Below are 19,577 nucleotides of genomic sequence, written 5' to 3'. Positions count from 1 at the left end.
AGATCATTAATGTAGATCAGGAAGAGAGTTGGCCCCAGGATGGACTCCTGGGGGACTTCAGCATTAATACTGTGGGCCTCTGATTGCTGCCCATCAACCACTATTATGAACCTATCAGAGAGAAATGATTTAATTATTGAGAAAACATTTCCAGTTATACCATAGCTGGAAATCTTGTGAAATAGGCCCTTATGCCAAACCTTATCGAAGGCCTTTGATATGTCAGGAGGAATTGCTCTGAAAAAGAAGCCTTTGTCGAGAGATTCACTAATCCTATGGGATATAACTATTAGCACATCAGCTGTAGATGTAGATATTGCATGTCACCAAGGAGGTTGTTTCTGCTGAGTTGGTTGACTACTTCTTTATTTAATAATGATTCCAGTAACTTACTCATGACACACAAGAGACTTATTGGTCTGTACTGAGAGGGAGATGACTTATCACCTGAGTTCTTAAATACAGGGCATACTGATGAGGTTTTCCAGGGTGTTGGAAAGCACTTCTTCTTAAGGCAACGCTTAAACAGTTTTGTAAGTATGGGGGCAAGTTCTGGTCGAAGCTTTTTCAACACTATAATTGGAATGCCGTCTGGACCAGTTGCTTTACTGGAATCAAAGTTCTTGATTAGTTTGGCGACCTCGTGCACAGATATTTGTATGTTGGATAGTGTGTTGTCTGTTGTAGGAGGAAATACAGGGAGTTGATGACCTTCATCGCAGAGGGTAGAGTTAGCCGCAAAGTTCTTGGCGAATAGTTTGGCCTTGTCTGATGCTGATGAGATTACTTCAGGTCCATTGATAATGGTTGGGATAGAATGCACGCATCTGTTCAGGATCCTGTTTGCTATTTGCCAAAACTGGTGGGAACCAAGCCGCTGCTCAGCTTCTTGGATTTGACGGACTGAGCATATAGCTCTCTTGCATTTTTTATTACTCTTTTACAGTGGTTGCTGGCAGTCCTGAAGGCAGCTTTAGTTTCAGTACATCTATTACGTTGGTAGCTATGGAAAAAGTGATTTCTGTGCACAATGGCAGCAGCACATTCTGAGGAGAACCATAGCTGGCTGTTAGGTTTTTGTTGGAATATTTTGGATGGTATGAATCAGTCTATGCCTACAATTAACCATTCAGTCAGGTCTGATACTATAGAGGATACATCCTTTCTAAACATGGAATGCAGAGGTAGATTATATATGAATGTACGGAAGCTATCCCAGTCGGCCATAGAGTATCAATATACAGTACGGTGGACAGGTACATCTGAAGACTTATTACACTTCATTTTTATCTTACCTGATACAACTGTGTGATCGGAGGATCCCAGGGGAGATAGAACAGAACATGAACATAGCTCAAGGGAAGTTGTGAGAAAAAGGTCTAGAAGGCTTGCATACTGACCAGTAGTATCGGGCACACGGGTGGGTTTGTGAACAACCTGAGTGAGGTCATAGGCAATGGAGAAATCATGACAGAACCTCCCCTCATCATCTGTCTTATTTGAGTGGGTCAGCCATTCCACATTATGGACATTGAAGTCACCGCAAATGTGAATGGTAAGGTAAGTTTTTGTTTAATGGCACATCAACCCTATAGGTCATTTCATGCCATGAAATGTGAAGAAAGTATTCTTCATCGAGTCTTCAGGTGATAAATTGTTTTTAATTAAGGCTTAGTATTTCTAAGTCAGTCTTTTTCCAGGTTTTTTTTTTCCTTTCAAATGCGTTCCAAAAGTTTAATTTTTCTTAGAAAATCTAATATTTTATAAGGTTTTCCAAATATTGCTTGAAGGTTTTGTTCTTTGAAATATTTCACACGAATATTTTCATATTTTTTGCATTTCATTAATATGTGTTTAATGTTAGTGGATGTTGACAAGTTCTACATTGAGGGATATCTTCTGCTTTCAGAAAGTATTCATGAGTTAGTCTTGAATGACCAATTCAAATTCTGGTAAATATAGTGTTTAATTTTCGTATTGGTATTATGGTCGTATCTTGTCCAACATTCGGTTGTATTTCTCTAAGTTTGTTGTTTAGTTGTTCGTTCCATAGTTTTTTCCATTTGGTTTTTATATACGAGTTTATTTTGTTTTTCCTATCTGTGTATAGTATTTTTATGTTTGGAGTCAAGTTTGATGCGTCCTTAGCCAGTTTGTCAGCTTCTGAATTTCCTTTTATGCCGACATGACTCGGTATCCATGCTAATATTATTGTTTTATTTTCCTTTACTTGGTGTTGGTATATTTCCATAATTTCCAGGATGTACGGATGGTTTATGTTCCTTTCTTTCAATGCCATTAAGCTGGACATGGAGTCACTGAAGATAAGGAATTTATTCTCGCTAGACTCTCGGACTAGTTCTAGAGCTTTCTTAATAGCCTGTAACTCTGCGGTGTATATAGAGGTACCGTCCGGTAATCGGACTTGCTTGTGTGTATTATGCATTTTTGCTGCTACTCCTACTCTTTCAGTTATTTTTGAGCCATCTGTATAGATGGTTTTGTATGTGGAGTATTTATCCCTAAGTGCTAGGAATTTGTTTGGATAGGTTTGGTAGTTATTCTGTTTTTTTAGCTGTTTTAATAGTCATGTCTATATATGGTTCTGTGATTGCCCATGGCGGAGTATTATTAATTGTGTAAGTTTGTATGTTTTTTGGTTCTTCGTATCCTTCTGTAATAGCCTTTTTAAGATGATATCTCAGGTTTAACAGCTGTTATAGAAATGTTCATACATTGATGTAAATACTTTTTCATGAGCAGGATTTTCTGCGTACATTGGAGTGAGAGTTTTTCCCATTTCAGGTGGAGGGAGAGTTCATTAGCTTCTGTGTGCAGGCTTTGAATAGGTGATGTTCGGAAGGCTCCTAAACAGAGTCTGAGTGCTTGATTTTGTATGGGCTTGAGTTTCTCTAGATATGATTTCCTTGTTGAGTTATATATAATGCAACCATAGTCCAATTTAGGTCTAATGAGTGCTCAAAATAGTAAGAGCATGGTTTCCCTGTCTGCTCCCCAGTTTGTGTGTGATATTATCTTTAGTATGTTTAATACTTTTTGGCATTTTTTTGGAGTGCTTCTATATGTGGCATGCAAACTGCTTTGGTTTTTGAGAAGATGAACCCATTTTCAACAGCCCATTTCTCTATTTTGTTAAGGCATTCCTGTAATTTTTTTTCTATTGTTAACATATTAGGGGATGAATAGGTGATTGAAAAGTCATCTACAAAGAGGGATTTATCAATGTTTGTGGTCACTACTTTACCAATACTATTGATTTTTAGCAGGAAGAGTGTAACGGATATGATACTGCCCTGGGGCACTCCCATCTCTTGTTCATGCTCTTCAGATTTTTGTCCTCCAAGACGCACCCTAAAAGTACGGTTTTTAAGGAAATTTTGTATAAATATTGGCATCCTTCCTGATTCCCAGGTTGTGCAGGTCCCTCATGATGCCGTATTTCCATGTGGCGTCGTATGCTTTTTCTAAATCAAAAAATACTGACACCACATGGTGGTTTATGATAAGTCCATCTCTTTAGTAAGATTCCATCATAACCAACTGATCCATTCGCTCCTTTTTTTCCTATAGCCACATTGATGTTTGTCTAATATCTTGTTTTTTTTAATATCCATACGAGACGATCATTTACCAGTCTCTCCATGGTCTTGCAGAGAGAGATAGGGTGGTAATTTGTTGGATTCGAGGGGTCTTTGTCAGGTTTTGAAATTGGTAGGATTGTGGACTCTCGCCAAGCGTTAGGCAAGTAACCCAAGAGTCAGATATTATTGAATACGTTTAGAAGAGTATTTAATGAAGATTCTGGTAGTTGTTTCAAAAATTGGTAATGGATTTCATCTGGTCCGGTAGCAGTATCTTTGCTTCTATCCAGAGCGCTTTTAAGTTCGGATATTGTGAATGGTAGATTATATTTTTCTGTGTTGTTTGAGGTGAAATTCAGTTTTCCTTTTTTTGCTTCTATTTTGTAGTTTTGGAATGTTAAACTGTGGTGTTTGGGTGAAGAGTTTTTGTTTAGTTGTTCAGCAAGTAAGTTTGCCATGTCCTTTTTTTTTTCAGTGCATTTTCCACCATTAAGTTTTATTAGGTGTATAATGGGGTATTGGATTTGTTTCCCATTAATTTTCCTCACCATGTCCCATACTTTCTTGCTAGATGTTTTATTATTCAACTTAGATACATAATCTTGCCAGGTTTCCCGTTTGGCTTTTTTGGTTATTTGTCGTGCTTTTGCACGGGCTTGGCGGTAAATTTCTAAATTTGTTGTGGATGGATTTATCCTGAATTTTTTTAGGGCTTTTTTCCGTTTCTTGATTGTTTCTTTACACTCTTTTGTGAACCATGGTTTATGCTTACTATTTTTCTTTGAAGTTTTGGGGATTGTTTCTTCTGCTATTTTTATTAACCTTTGAATGAATGTTGCTACTGGGTCAGGTTCCTGAAGTATTTCATTATATATTTGTGCTTCGCAGAGATTCCTGAATCTGGACCAGTCAGCTCTCTTTAGTTGCCATTTTGGTGCTCCATTTTCTATTGTGGGATTGTTTGTTTTGATAATAATTGGATGGTGGTCACTACCACACTGTTCTTCATGGATATCCCAATTAAAGTCCATGTAAATTGTCGGAGAGCTGAGTGTTAAATCTATGGCTGAGGTTGTTCCTGTAGGTGGATGTAGGTAGGTGTGTTTGCCGTTATTTAGTATACATAGGTCTGTAGTTTCTAGTATGACTTCTATTATTTTTCCATTGTGGTTTGTTTGTCTGTCTCCCCAAAGATGGCTGTGTGCATTAAAGTCCCCCAGGATTAGGAATGGTGCAGGAAGCTGTTCAATTAGTCTGTCTATTTGAGTTTTCCCTAGTTTATATTTTGGTGGAATGTAGATTGAGCAGATTGTGAGAGTTTGGTGTAAGGTAGGTCTTACTGCTACAGCTTGAAGTTCTGTATTTAGGTCAAGTTTCTCCTGAGGTATTGCTTTTTTTTAACATAATGGCTGTACCGCCTATTTGTCTACGGTCTATGTGTGAAAGGTTGATTTTATTGTATATTTCATAGTCTTTAAAGGATAATTTGGAATTTTCCTTCAGTAGAGTTTCTTGTAAACATATGATATTCGGACTGTATTCTTTGATTAATTGCTGTAGTTCTTCATAGTTTGGATTCAATCCTCTACAGTTCCATTGTAGAGCTGCTATGTTCCTAGTTTTTTTATTCTGTTCTGCCATTTTATTTATTTGGGAGTGTAGGCTTGCTTTTGTCCCTCTGATGTTCCACTGTTTTTGGCTTGTCTTCTGTTTAGACTTTTATTTCGGTTCTTTTGTTTGGGGATCTGGAACTAGAATTAGTATGGAACCTTATGTCCGTTTTGTTTTGGTTTTTCTTTTGTTTTGATTGTGATCGATGGGGGGGGGTTCTTGATTTAATGTTTCTGTTTGTTAGTTTGGGTATTGTTTCCATTTCATCTTCAGATTCAGTTTGATTTTTAGGGATTGGGGTTCTAGTTCAGGAGTTTGAACGGGACCTTATAACCGTTTTGTTTTGGTCTTTCTTTTGTTTTGATGGTGTTAGATAGGAAGTCTCCATTTCATCAGGTTCCGTCAAATTTTCTAATTTTTGTTTTATTGGTTTATTGTTTTGTTTTGAGAAAGTTTGAGGGGTAAGGTTTGGGTTTGGGAGGAGACAAATACTTTATTGAGTTCTTTTTTGGTTTCTTGCTTTAATTTTTCCAGTTTTTGAAAGTTAAGCAGTTCATTCGGTTCTAGCTGTACCAGTTTTTCAATTAGTTGGTCGTATTTATCAGGCTGGTTGGTGGGATTTGTTTTTCCTGTAATTTTTGCATAAGTTTTGTTTTTTATAACTCCTTCCACTATTGTTTTCGCTTCTAGGTAAGAAACATTTCGTTTATGTTTTGTGGCTAGGATTTCTTTTTCTATTTTCCATCGTTCACAGTTTTTGGAATAGGCAGGGTGCTCGCCTTGGCAGTTTGGTTTGTACATTTGGACTCATGACATTCTTGTTCATTGTGACTTACTTCTTTAGAACCACATTTAGCGCATGTGGGATGACCTCTGCAGGCATCTCTATGGTGACCGAATTTTTGACAGTTGAAACATCTCAGAGGATCTCAGATGTATATTTCAACTGGTTCTATGATGTAGCCAATTTTAATTTTAGATGGAATTTTTGGAGTGTTAAATGTGATAATATAAGTATGGGTTGGTATTTTCTCTGAGTTTTTCTTTATGTAGATTCTTTTCTAGTCAAGGACTCTTTGTTTGCTTAGTTCATTCTGGATTTCTTCTGGTGAAGCAATTGATAGTTCCCGGCTTCGGATAACTCTTTAGATTGATTTAGTTTATTGTGTGGGGTGACTTTAATGTTAATATTATGGAAAGTTTTCATGTTTTTTAAATTTAAGCTTTGGTTTATTGTTTCAATTTTAATTAATAGGTTACCATCTCTTGTTTTTTTTAATCATTTTTGGGTTTATTTTCCTGCTTAGCACTTTTTCGATGAGAAAAGAGGATAATTTTGTCGTTGGTGTTTCATCTAGTGATTCTATTACATAGTATTTAGGAAAGTCTACGTTTTCCTCACTTTCTGAGTCCGATAAAGCACGGTTGGGTTTTTTTGTTTTGTTTTGACATAATTATGGATAAAAGTTTCATTACCTGGGTTCCCTATCCACCTCGGAGCCCGATATTGAGACTTGTCAAGGGGGAAACCCATTCGCCTTGACAGAGTCAGGGTTACACAGGCAGTATACTCAGTCAAGTAAGAAATACCGAGCATCTGTCGTTACCCAATTGTCACTACCCAAATCTAGCGTGAAAAAAGTTGTGATTGCAGCCATGTCAGGATTTGGTTCTACACTTTCTGCTGATTGACCCTTGGCCGGCGCTTTCAAGCGTCTACTTTGGGGTGAAGTTTTGTTGGTTTCTATGGTTTTGTTTGAGAGGATTTCTTTTATTGATTTTAAAATTCCCAGTATAGTCCAACCATTGATAGGAGACGTAGGCCTTGACCTGACCAGCCGATTGATCGGATAATGTGAATGGTAGCCGAAGGATGAGCAGACAGGATGAGGTCAATTTTCTCAGATATACTCTTAATGACAGTAACCCTGCTGTTGTGGGGGCGATAGAGGGCAAATATGAATGCGGTGGTGTAAGCAAGTGCAACCTGGAAGCACATATAAGGTAAATTAGGGTCTTCTCTGGAGATATCTCCACCACACAGGAAGCCATCTTTAATGTAGGCACATATTCCATGTCCATGGCGATCTTGGGGGTCAGATTTAGATGTTAAGTTAGAGTATCCTTTTATTATGAACTCATCTAGGGAAGTGGTCGGCCCTATGCCAGTTTTGCTTAGAAAGAGCAAGTTCGGTTTTGTCTCCTGTAATTGGGTTTCAACCTCTGGAAGGTTGGAACGTAGACCCCTGATGTTGGAGAAGGAGACATGGTAGTAGGGGTCTATGTTGGAGGATGGGATTCTAGGTTTACTCTTGTTTTTTTGTTTTTTTTTGAGATATTTCATATTAAGTTTTTGGGGTTTGTGGAACAGGTCGACAGACTTGGTTAGAGTAGGACAGAGAGGGAAAGTAAGAGCGAGAAAGAGAGGAAATTTTTTTTTTTGCAGCACATAAGGTAAAGCCGTAACAATTACCCACTAGTATGGCATCGAGAAGCCCCACCAGAAACTACTGCATGGTCCAGAATCCATTCACCAAATGGCAATACAGCAGCCCCAATACTTTACACCTGCTGATAGGACAGCCTCCTTAGTGGTTAACCAAGGTTCGGGTCCCTGACTATCAGGCGGGTAACGTCAGCCCAGATGAAACGTTTACCTCCAGCATCCTTACTAGTGACGTGGCCACAAGGATAGACATAGAACCAGAAAAATTTCCGACATCTCAGGCTACTGTTCACAAAGTATTACCGACCTGGAAAGCAGCTTTTTCTTCACCCTTTGTTGGAAATGGGGACTGAGGAACAAAAAAGGAGAAGCGAGAGTTAATGGAGCTGCCGATAACACAACCACAGTGTATTATCTACTCTCCATTAAAAAAAAAAAAAGAATGTAAGGACTTATTAATATCTACTTAATAAGTCCGTTACTCCGTTCTCAGCTTAGGAGAATATTTGAAAATAATCTTCCCTCCTAAAAGTATGCGCGAATATATTTTTTTTCTTTTGGTTTTATCTAACCTCGATAGAGAATGATTTGAATATTTGAGCTTTACCTTTATAAGATACCGTAATGGAACTTTCAATTTGTGAGGTTGGGGTTTTTGTATTAATTTAGTGTGGAAGAACCCGTTTAAAAGCTGCTTAAGAGTAGAACAAATGTAAAGTTTAACAAAAAAATTTATAAAGAATAGAGTAAAAAATTAGAAATGAAAAATATCTTTATCATATTTTATTGTAGAAATTATGACTATAATCATTTTTTAATACTAATGTTTCATCCTTTCGGGAATCATTAGTGCAAGGTGTCACGATTATCGCCAGTCAGGATATACATATATGTCTGTGTGGTACTTGTATAGTTTAATCAAAACATTTGAAAATGGAAATATCGACAAAAGGTTATATTGTACATATCCATTTTGGACTAAAGATCTCCAAAAAAATTTCATTTAATTTGAGTAAATTTTTTTTTTTTACAGCGGAAAAACACATTCTTATGAGAGCGCGTTGAAGTCAGCCATTATTGTTAAACACTCCACGGGAGATAACTCCATGTAAAGTGCCGACACCCCCTCCCCATCTTTAATCCTAGCTTTTCTTCCTAAAAATCGAACCTTTTGCTCGGTATCATAAATCGTTTTTTCGCTGAAAAAAAAAAAAAAAAAAAAAGAAAAAAAAAAAAAATTTGATGAAATTCAGTGAAATTTTTTTTCGGAGAACTTTGTTCCATAATGGATACATGCAATATAACCTTTTTTCAATATTTTCATTTTTTAATGTCTTGATTAAACTGTACAAGTACCATATATATATATATATATATATATATATATATATATTCCTATGTGTGAGGGAGGAGAACAACATTAAATAACTAAATTATAAAGAAAAAATCTATTTTATGGCCTAGATTGCGAACAAAATCTCCAGATTTAGCGGAAAAAAAAAAATCAACGTATCCAAATTATTTTTTAACTTTAATGTTACTTATATTCAATCAAAACCTTAAAAACAAACAAACAAATAAGGGAAGTAATTCATGAACAAGATGCGCATCTAACTAATTGAGAAATGTAAAGTTTAACAAAAGATTTATAAAGTGTTGGCTTATAGTGTCAAGGTATCCCGGGGGAGAATATTGAAATTTTTATGAAAATGGACAAGTACTATTGTTCTACATATATCATGCATAGAAGATAGCTTAAAAATATGATTAGATGGTGATTAGATAGGAAATGAATATGGAAAGTAGGTGAACTGAAATTGTGTCTGTGGCAAATGAAATATCCAGATATTACAAAAAAAAAAAAAAAAATGTGTTAACCACTAAGATTCAAATTTTATTAGCTAGATTCCGAATAAAGTCTCCAGATCTAGCAAGGAAACCATTAAATTGGCAACAGTAATTACAACAACAAGTTACAGACAATTGTGAAGAACACTTCCCATAATAATATTTATAGAAAAGAATGATACTAACAACACCACATCTCTGAGAGAGAGGGTGCAGAGAAGAAGAAAGGGTGGCAGGGCCCAATCAAATTACAGATAGGTTTCTGCACTTTATCAAAAACCTTCAAATGGGACAAAGATCCACCAGCCCAAATATGCGTTGTCTTGAGCTCTAGCGAAAAAAGAGAAAGAAAGATACAAAACGAGCTGTATCGCCCCCTGGTGGTAAGGCGTGGTGTTACCAGAGTTGAAGGGCAATAATCATGTTTACCTTAAGGTCCTCTGTGTCTGTGTGGAGAACTAAGCTCCCATAGATTCACCAGCCCAAATACGACAACAGTACTCCTTTCATTGGTCTGATAGTAGATTTGTAGAGATAGAGAGAATAGCCTCAAGTGTTAAAAAGTGTTTGGAGCGAGAGAGGACAAATTTTATGAGAAGCAGAAAGAGCAATGGATTTAATGTATGAACTCCAGGAAAGATTTGATGAGAAAGAAAGACCAAGAAGTTTTAGAATGGATTTCTTCTGAAGAAGAACAGAACCATCTATGAGAATCTCACATCTAGAACTAAAGGACACAAATGGAGTCCACTTGCTTCAGATAAGTACTAATGATAGATAAGTATTATTGAATTAATTTGTATAATTTATTTTATTTTAATTATTTGTGGAGATTATTATCCTCGTCTTCTTGGTGTTTTGCAATGGTCACCTGGAATTGTAGACATTCCACATCTATCCACTGCGCCATGGGCCTCGATGGGCAATCAAGATTGTGTTTTTGGTCTTATAATTCCACATTTTTATATTTTTTTTTGTACCGATTGTTATATTATTGATTTAATTTGGAATTATTTTGAGATGAGTAATTTTGTATAAATTATTTTATTTAATTGTTTGTGGATTATTATCATCATCTTTTAGTCACTGTTTCACAATGTTTCGGCCTTTGTCAGGTGGTTAACTGCGACGGAATAGGAATGTTGAATCCTCCAACAACATCCACAGCAATTACTGTCTTCCATAGTTGTTGTTGTCTCACCACAGCTTGACCAACTAATCCTCTGACCAGCTTTGGGTGGGATTGAAACCACTAACTTCAGATGCTCACCTGGAATCGTAGATATTCTGCATCTCTATACTCTGCACTACGGGCCCCGAAGGGCAATCAAGGTTGAGTGTTTTGGTCTTATAAAGTGGATGGACGTTTTTATTTCACACTCACTTATGCCGGTCAAACAACTGGGTATGTTTCTATTTGACTTCTCCAGTGTTATTTTCTCTACTTTCTTTCATTCATAGGAAAGTATGCTTGCTACTTTTTCCTCACAATTAAATTTATTTAGACTGCCACTAATTTCTTGAAGCAAGCTAATTCTTGCTATAGCATTCCCCTTCCCTTTACATTATAGACGGTTGTATTGAAGGGAATTTGGAAGCATTTAAACTGTCGGTTGACAGTGAGCATTTTGCCTTCCTTGCAGTTTCTCCTTAATGTTTGTCTATTATTTATTTTCTATTTTATTTATTATTTTCTTTCTTCTTCGTCGCAGTAAAACTCACTCTCCCTTATTTTCTATTTTCTTTCAGATTTTTACCTGATTCACTGAGGAATGAATATCGTATTTTTCTTAAGCGGAATGCGCTTGTTTGTTTTCTTTGTGCGTCTGAGTTTATCTGGTTGTCTGAGCAAGATGTCAATTGTCAACATCTTTATATTTTGTTCTTCCGATTGTTAACCACCTGACGAAGGCCAGGGGAATGATTGACCGAAACATCGTGAAACAACAGCTAGAAAGGTGAGGATAATTGTCTGCAAATAATTAAAATAAAATAAATTAGATAAATAAGTAGAATCATCCAAAATTAAATTGCAACATTAAAAACTTAAAATCTATAAAAAAAACAAAAAGCAAATAACAAAAAAAAAAAAATTCACCTTTATCACTAATCAGCGACATCTCCATCATCGAGGACATCAAGCTCTTCTGTTCTGTGAGCATGTGACTTAATTGGTACATTTCTCCTTCCAGGACTTGAAAAAGAAATAAAATTTTAACATGAGTATAAAAAAAAAAACCCATTACATCTTAAATAGAACCCCTTATTTAATTCACAGGATAGAATGTTTTTGTTCCATCAGCCATGACTGGGTACAAGTCTTAAGTAATTCACAATTATATTTTGAATGTCACTCACCTTGAGGACTGAGCCTACAATGTCAAAAAGACACATTAAATCTGAGAATTTGCTAAAAGCACTTCTTTTACCTAGAGTATTAAGGATGAATTGGTTGCACTGATAAAGTTATGCAGAGTGTTCAAACTTCTAGATAAACTATTTTTTGTCAAATATACTAATATTAACCAATACTTTTTCTTATATTTAAAACGAGAGAAAAAAAAAAAGTCTCCCATGAAATTGAACATTCCCCAAATTATATTTGCATATTATCTGAACTCAAAAATATGCGGCTTTTTTTTTTTTCTTCTAGAGTATGCATTACTTCTAGCTAGTCTAAAGTTAATACGTAACCCTAAAGGTATCACTTAACCAGATTTTTAAACGAGTTAAAAATAAGCAGACTTTCCAATTTGATAAAAGTTCCATTATAGCATATTTATTATGGGGTGGAGCTGCAACGGTCGAACATCCTAGCTCGACGTAGATAAAGGCAAAAAATATCCATGCATTAACATGGGATGGGAGACTATCTTCAAGTACTATCCTAAGCTGGGAATGGGGCAACGGACTTATACTAAGTAGATATTAATGTCCTTCTCACCTTTTTTTTTTTTTTTTTTTTTTGTTTAATGGAGAGTAGATAATGCATGTGGATGTCTAATCCAGTAACTCTCGCTTCTCCTTTTTTGTCCTTCAGTCCTCATTTCCAGGTCCAGGGTGAAGAAAAAGCTGCTTTCCAGGTCGGTAGTACTTTGTAAACAGTAGCCTGAGATGTCGGAAAATTTCTGTTTCTATGTCTATCCTTGTGGTCATGTCACTAGTAAGGGTGCTGGAGGTAAACGTTTCATCTGGGCTGACGTTACCCGCCTGATAGTCAGGGACCCGAAACTTGCATTAACCACTAAGGAGGCTGTCCTATCAGCAGGTGCAAAGTACCGGGGCTGCTGTATTGCCATTTGGTGAGTGGATTCTGGACCATACAGTAGTTTCTGGTAGTGCCTCTCAATGCCATACTAGTGGGTAATTGTTACGGCTTTACCTTATCATGTGCTACAAAAAAAACCCAAAATAAACAATTTCTTGTCTTTTTCTCTCTTATTTTCCCTCTCTGTCCTGCTCTAACCAAGTCTACCGACCTGCTCAACAAATCCCAAAACCTCATGATGTCTCCTTCTCCAACATCAGGGATCTACGTTACAACCTTCCAGAGGTTGAAACACAATTACAGGAAACGAAACCGGACATACTCTTTCTAAGTGAAACTGGCATAGGGCCAACCACTTCCCTAGACGAATTCATAATTAAAGGATACTCTAACTTAACATCTAAATCTGACCCCCAAGATCGCCATGGGCATGGAATATGTGCCTACATCAAAGATGGCTTTCCATGTGGTAGGGATATCTCCAGAGAAGACCCTAATTTACCTTATATGTGCTTCCGGGTTGCACTAGCTTACACCACTGCATTTATATTTGTCCTCGCCCCCACAACAGTGAGGTTACTATCTTTAAGAGTAATATCTGAGAAAATTGACCACATCCTGTCTGCTCATCCTTCGGCTAACATTCACATTTGCGGTGACTTCAATGTCCATAATGTGGAATGGCTGACCCACTCAAATAAAACCGATGACGAGAGGAGGTTCTGTCATGATTTTGCCACTGCCTATGACCGCACTCAGATTGTTCACAAACCCACCTGTGTGCCCAATACTACCGGTCAGTATGCAAGCCTTCTAGACATTTTCCTCACAACTTCCCCTGAGCTATGTTCATGCTCCGTTCTATCTCCTCTGGGATCCTCCGACCACTCAGTTGTAGCAGTTAAGATAAAAATGAAATGTAATAAGTCTTCAGATGTATCTCTCCACCGTACTGTATATCAGTACTCTATAGCTGACTGGGATAGTTTCCGTACATTCATATTTGACCTACCTCTGCATTCCATGTTTAAAAAGGATGTCTCCTCTATAGTATCAGACCTGACTGGTTAATTGTAGGCATAGACCGATTCATACCATCCAAAAAATTCCAACAAAAACCTAACAGCCAGCTATGGTTCTCCCCTGAATGTGCTGCTGCCATTGCGCACAGAAATCACTTTTTCCATAGATACCAACGTAATAGATGTACTGAGACTAAAGCTGCCTTCAGGACTGCCAGCAACCACTGTAAAAGAGTAATAAAAAATGCAAGAGAGCTATATGCTCAATCCGTCAAATCCAAGAAGCTGAGCAGCGGCTTGGTTCCTACCAGTTTTGGCAAATAGCAAACAGGATCCTGAACAGAAGTGTGCGTTCTATCCCCACTATCATCAATGGACCTGAGGTAATCTCATCAGCATCAGACAAGACCAAACTATTTGCCAAGAACTTTGCAGCTAATTCTACCCTATGCGACAAAGGCCATCAACTCAATTTCCTCCTATAACAGACAACACGCTATGCAACATACAAATATCTGTGCTTGATGTTGCCAAGCTAATCAAGAACCTTGATTCCAGTAAAGCAACTGGCTCTGACGCCATTCCAATTATAGTGCTGAAAAAGCTCCAACCAGAACTTGCCCCCATACGTACAAAACTGTTTAAGCGTTTCCTTAAGGAGAAGTACTTTCCAACACCTTGGAAAACCTCATCAGTATGCCCTGTATTTAAGAATTCAGGTGAAAAATTATCTCCCTCTCAGTACAGACCAATAAGTCTCTTGTGTATCATGAGGAAGTTGTTGGAATCCATATTAAATAGAGAAGTAGTCAACCAACTCAACAGAAACAACCTTGTTAGTGACATGCACTATGATTTCCACTCTGTAAGATCTAGAGCAAATGTGCTAACGGTTATATCTCATAGGATTAGTGAATCTTTTGACAAAGGCTTCCTTTCTAGGGCAATTGCTCTTGAAATATCGAAGGCCTTCGATAAAGTATGGCATAAGGGCCTACTTCACAAGATTTCCAGCTATGGTATCACTGAAAATGTTTTCTCAATCATCAAATCATTTCTCTCTGATAGGTTCATGAGAGTAGTTTTTTTTTTTTTTTTTTTTTACATGGGGGTCACCACTTATCAAGGCCCAGAGGCCACTCGAGGATAAGGGTTAATAGGTATACATTAGTCATTGTGATTTTAGCATAGTAAACAGTGGGAATTTTGTAACTTGGATTACTTAGGGGGACGATTCAATTAGAACTTGTTCACATTGGACTTCTTTTTTTTTTTCTTTTTTTTTTCATAGGTATCAACACATTATCAAGGCCAAGAGGCCACTCAAGGTGGTTGATGGGCAGAAATCAGAGGCTCAGAGTATCAATGCTGGAGTGCCTAAGGGGTCCATCCTGGGCCCAACTCTCTTCCTGATCTACATCAATGATCTCCCAAAACACATACATTGTTGACATCTATGCTGATGACACGACCATCTATGGCAGCACATCAAAGCCCGTAAATGACAAAGTTCTCTCTAATTCTCTCTCCTCTGATCTTGAGTGTGTGGTACAATGGAGGAAGAGGTGGCTTGGTTACTTTTAATGCATCTAAAACCAAGCTCCTATCTTTACATCATCAACGCTCTGATCTCCATCTGGCATCAATTGAAATGGATGGCTCTCGTCTTGGGGAGGCTCTATGCTTTGACAAGCTTCTGAGATTGACCTTTACTCCTGATCTGAAATGGAACACGTACATCAGGTCTGTTGCCAAGGATGCTGGGAAAATGGTAGGATCCTTCTACCGCTCCAGAAGATATCTCACTACTGATGCAATTCTCTATCTGTATAAAAGCCAAGTATGTCCAAGGATGGAGTACTGCTGCCACATCTGGGCAGGGGCTACTTAAAACAACCTATCCTGCCTTGACAGAGTAAAAAATAGACTTTGTGGTTTAGTGGGGGATGCCCTTTTCTCTTCCCTGCAGCCTCTCTCCTACAGAAGTTATTCCATGGCAAGTGTTCGTCTGAGCTCCAATCTCTCATCCCCCCTCGCCAATCTTTCACAAGAAACACCCGTCTGGCTGAAACTACTGTCAATAATTTTCCCCACTCTTTATCTGTGCCTAAATCCAAACGTAGATTCCATGAGCAGAGCTTCTTTCTCAGAAGTGCATGACTGTGGAACTCTCTTCCGTTTGCCTGTTTCCCACCTTACTACAACTTGAATGTCTTCAAGTCCAACATAAACAAATTCCTGACAAACCGCCCCCTTAAATAAGACACTATCAAATCTCCAATACTAATGATTACTACAATACTATCTCATTGATTACTGTACACGCAATAACCCTTATCCCTGAGTGGCCTTTGGGTCTTGATATGTGGTGACCCCCATGTAAAAAAAAAAGTATGGAGGTCTTGAATTTAGGAACGTTGGCTGGCCAAGAAAAATGGAGAATGTAAAGATGAAACAAGTTAGTACAAAAGTGAAGTTTGGAGACACTCGACCCACTGGACCATGAGGACTGGAAAACAAATTTGTAAAATAAAAAAAATGTCTTACTCTTGAATAAGGAAAAAGAGATCTTAAAGAAAGTCAAAGAGACAAGACAGAAAACAAAAAAGAGACAGACAGAGAGGCAAAAAGAGAGAGAGAGAGAGAGAGAGAGAGAGAGAGAGAGAGAAAAAGAGGAATAGAACAATTAGAGTAATAAAGAGAGAGAGCGTGATGGAGAAAGAGAGAGCAATAGAAAAACAATGATAGAGCAAGTGTAATATTTTGTTGCATTGTAAAACAGAAAAAAGGAACTGATTCTGTCCTGTTCAATCCTTATTTACTCAATTTTTTCTTGCACAAATTAAAATTTTTTTCTAATTGTATATGTAGTCAAATATCACAAGGATGTAAGAGATAAATAATAAAAAAATCTGAGATCGATATGAAATTTCTAAACTTAGGGGCCACGCCCCCACCCCATCAACCCCCCAATTTTTTTTTCAATCAGTTAATAAAAAAAAAGACAAAAGAAAAGAAATCTCATTTAGAGGGGAAGGCGGTGTTTAGTGAGGTGAGTCAAGTCCAACGTTAACAAATTCCTAATGAACCGCCCCCTTAAGTAAACACTTCAAATCTCCACATTAACGTAATGTACTTGCAATAACCCTTATCCCTGAGTGGCTTCCGGGCCTTGATAAGTGGTGACCACTGAGTAAAAAAAAAAAAAAAAAAAAGGTGTATTAATCTACGATGCCATTTTTAGCTTATACTGTAAATATCAACTGATATGTTTTAAAGGAAACAGGAAGACATTCATTGATGAAACAAAAGTATTCTACCTAGCTAACCAATGAATCGTTTTAAGTATATGAGAGAGAGAGAGGGAGGGAGAGAAGCAAAGCAAGACAACAGAACACATGATCAAGAGAAAGAAAAGAAGAAAAACAGGAAAAGAGAAAGAAAGATAAAACAAAAGAGAAAAAAAATGAGAAAGTTTCTAAAAAATTTTTTCCTCAACTAATTTCTCTGCTTTTCTAATAAGTCTTATAAGCTTTACTTTGTACCAAGTTGTGAATTGTGGTGGCTTTTTTTTTTTTTTTTTTAAATCAATACATAAACACAATTCAGATCCAAACTGCCAAAAATTGGTAGATAGACTGGCTGCTGAGCACTGATTTCTAAATAATGCAGTCTGGAAGTTTTTGAAGAGTTACTGTTTACCATGCTTGGGGGTCACTCAAGATTAAAGGTTAAAAACACCGTCAGTTGGATGACGATCGCTGCCATGAGAGAATTAGAAACAATGGGTGAAATAGGCAACAGATTTCTTAAGACAACTTCATTAATCAAAAGGATAGCTCAGCTAGTATGTTTACATGAGACCTGAGGACAAACATATTTTAGTTGGCTGAGAACAGTCTAGCTGTATTTTGTTTCACAATACGCTGTTTTATGGAAGAACTTTTGTAGATGGAAGTTCCATTTGATGTTTGATACAGAGAGAGAGAGAGAGAGAGAAAGAGGGGGGGGACAAGAAAGTAAAGTTCTTTGTTATTAGCTTTGTTGTAGTTAAAGGAGTTCTTCCTATGTATCTTCTACAGGGGTAGTGCAGAGATTTAGAAATCAGCCAAGCACCTACTATGAAGATACTGATAACTTTAAATTTGTAACAAGTTGTAAATTGTGGCAGCTTTTTTTTTTTTTTTTTTTTTTTTTTTCCGACTGACACATAAGCATAACTTACCCGAAATTTCCTTTGCTGTCTCAATAAACTGAGAGTAATTTTTATAGACATTCTTTTTCAAGGCTTGGGCAGTTTCATCTGCAAGTATTTGTACATTTTGCTTTGTTTCCAGTAGCATATCCTCTCCATCTTGAGAAGACAACTTGCTCACGTCTGCAAAAGAGGGTGGAAAAAAAAAAAAATGTATTTGACATTAATGCAAACAAAATGTAAGTGAGCAAATCATTGGTAAATGAAATGTATAATTTATGTAAGTATGTTAGAAGCATGCATGGAAGGTTTAGTGAGATTGTTGAGAGAAGATCTATTGACTTGTGTTGTGTCCTAGAAACTTGTTGCAGTAAATCTACTAAAATGATTGTAGGAAAGCTTTATTGGATTGGAAACGAAAAGGGAACAAGTGGTGTTGGCATTTTTACTGCAAAGAGAGATGGGTAGATAAAAATGGTTGAATGTAATCGTGTAAGTGAGCAAATTATACAGATGAAGTTGATAGTTGGTGAAAAAATTTTCACAACAATGTGTTTATGCATACGAATGTGGCTTGATTGAAGAGCTTTATAAAAGAAATTTGGTCGCATTTCAGGCTATGTAAGTTAGAAATTTAAATCTGGTACAGCAAAGACTCAAGTAAATCATCTGCTCTGCTAATAGGTCAGTAAATTCTTTAACTCTGCACTAGTCACCTGGGTGTTCTAAACAGGTGTAGTCACATGGGGTGTTTATACACCCCAATACAAAGTGCTAATATTTTGTAGAACATAGTTATCCTGCTGGTTCAGGATAGATCTACAGTCCCTGTTGAACAGCTTGAATAACTTGTAGCTTGTTGATATTAATATAAAATAATACAATAAAATAAATTATAAAACTATGGAAAAATTATAAAACGAAGGAAAAATTTTTTAAATCTTAGATTTAGATCACATTTATTTAAAAATTTCAATTTTTATGTGCAACAATACGTGTCAACTTTGATATAATCCCTTACCTATAAAGTTCATAGATGGATTTTAGTCATTTCAGGAGATAAGGTGTTTAAAATTTTTTTAACTACCTTAAGAAATAGTTGCTCTTTACAATATCCACTTAGTCCTGTGCTGCACGCAGGACTTTGCTTGTATACTTGGGTAACCTTATCTTTGCTAGTATCCTAATATGCCCACACTGGGAGCTGAAATAATTCTATGCAATGTTGTGACCAATAAAAGAAAAGGTTAATGTAAATGCGTAAACCCTTGTGTATCTATTCCTACACACGTATGTGTGCGTGTGTGTGTGAGAGAGATAGAGAGAGAGAGAGAGAGATGGGAATAATACAAATAGTATTCTGATGAAATAGGGAAATAAAAAGGAACAAACCGAGTTATGTGTTTATCAATGTTTTGTCTTTATTTCGAGACTTCATCTGGACGAATGAAATGAAAACGAAAACACCAGTACAAATATTGGAAAATTTTCTTGTGAAAAGTGTGATGCCATCCCATTTCAGAAACAGAAAAAGCCAGTAGAAATTAAAAAAAAAGGAGTGGCGGAGGTTGCGTTTTTAAAGAGA

At 36.9% G+C, this 19,577-nt stretch overlaps 1 protein-coding gene across 1 annotated transcript in view; it reads right to left on the bottom strand.

Moving 5' to 3' along the window:
- The window catches only part of LOC145268275 (exocyst complex component 8-like), a 149,125-nt gene that overhangs the window by 108,864 nt on the left and 20,684 nt on the right, over positions 1-19,577 (bottom strand). Inside the window, exons 2-3 of the mRNA XM_080123646.1 lie at positions 18,023-18,175; positions 11,606-11,701 (exon numbers count right to left, since the gene is read on the bottom strand). Coding sequence (XP_079979772.1) covers positions 11,606-11,701; positions 18,023-18,175 — 249 coding nt within the window. The remainder of the gene's footprint in view (positions 1-11,605; positions 11,702-18,022; positions 18,176-19,577) is intronic.

The sequence above is a fragment of the Euprymna scolopes genome, chromosome 43 (genome assembly GCF_053919585.1).
Source record: "Euprymna scolopes isolate OS-2025 chromosome 43, ASM5391958v1, whole genome shotgun sequence".
Lineage (NCBI taxonomy): Eukaryota > Metazoa > Mollusca > Cephalopoda > Sepiida > Sepiolidae > Euprymna > Euprymna scolopes.
This window is presented reverse-complemented; position numbering and strand designations above follow the sequence as displayed.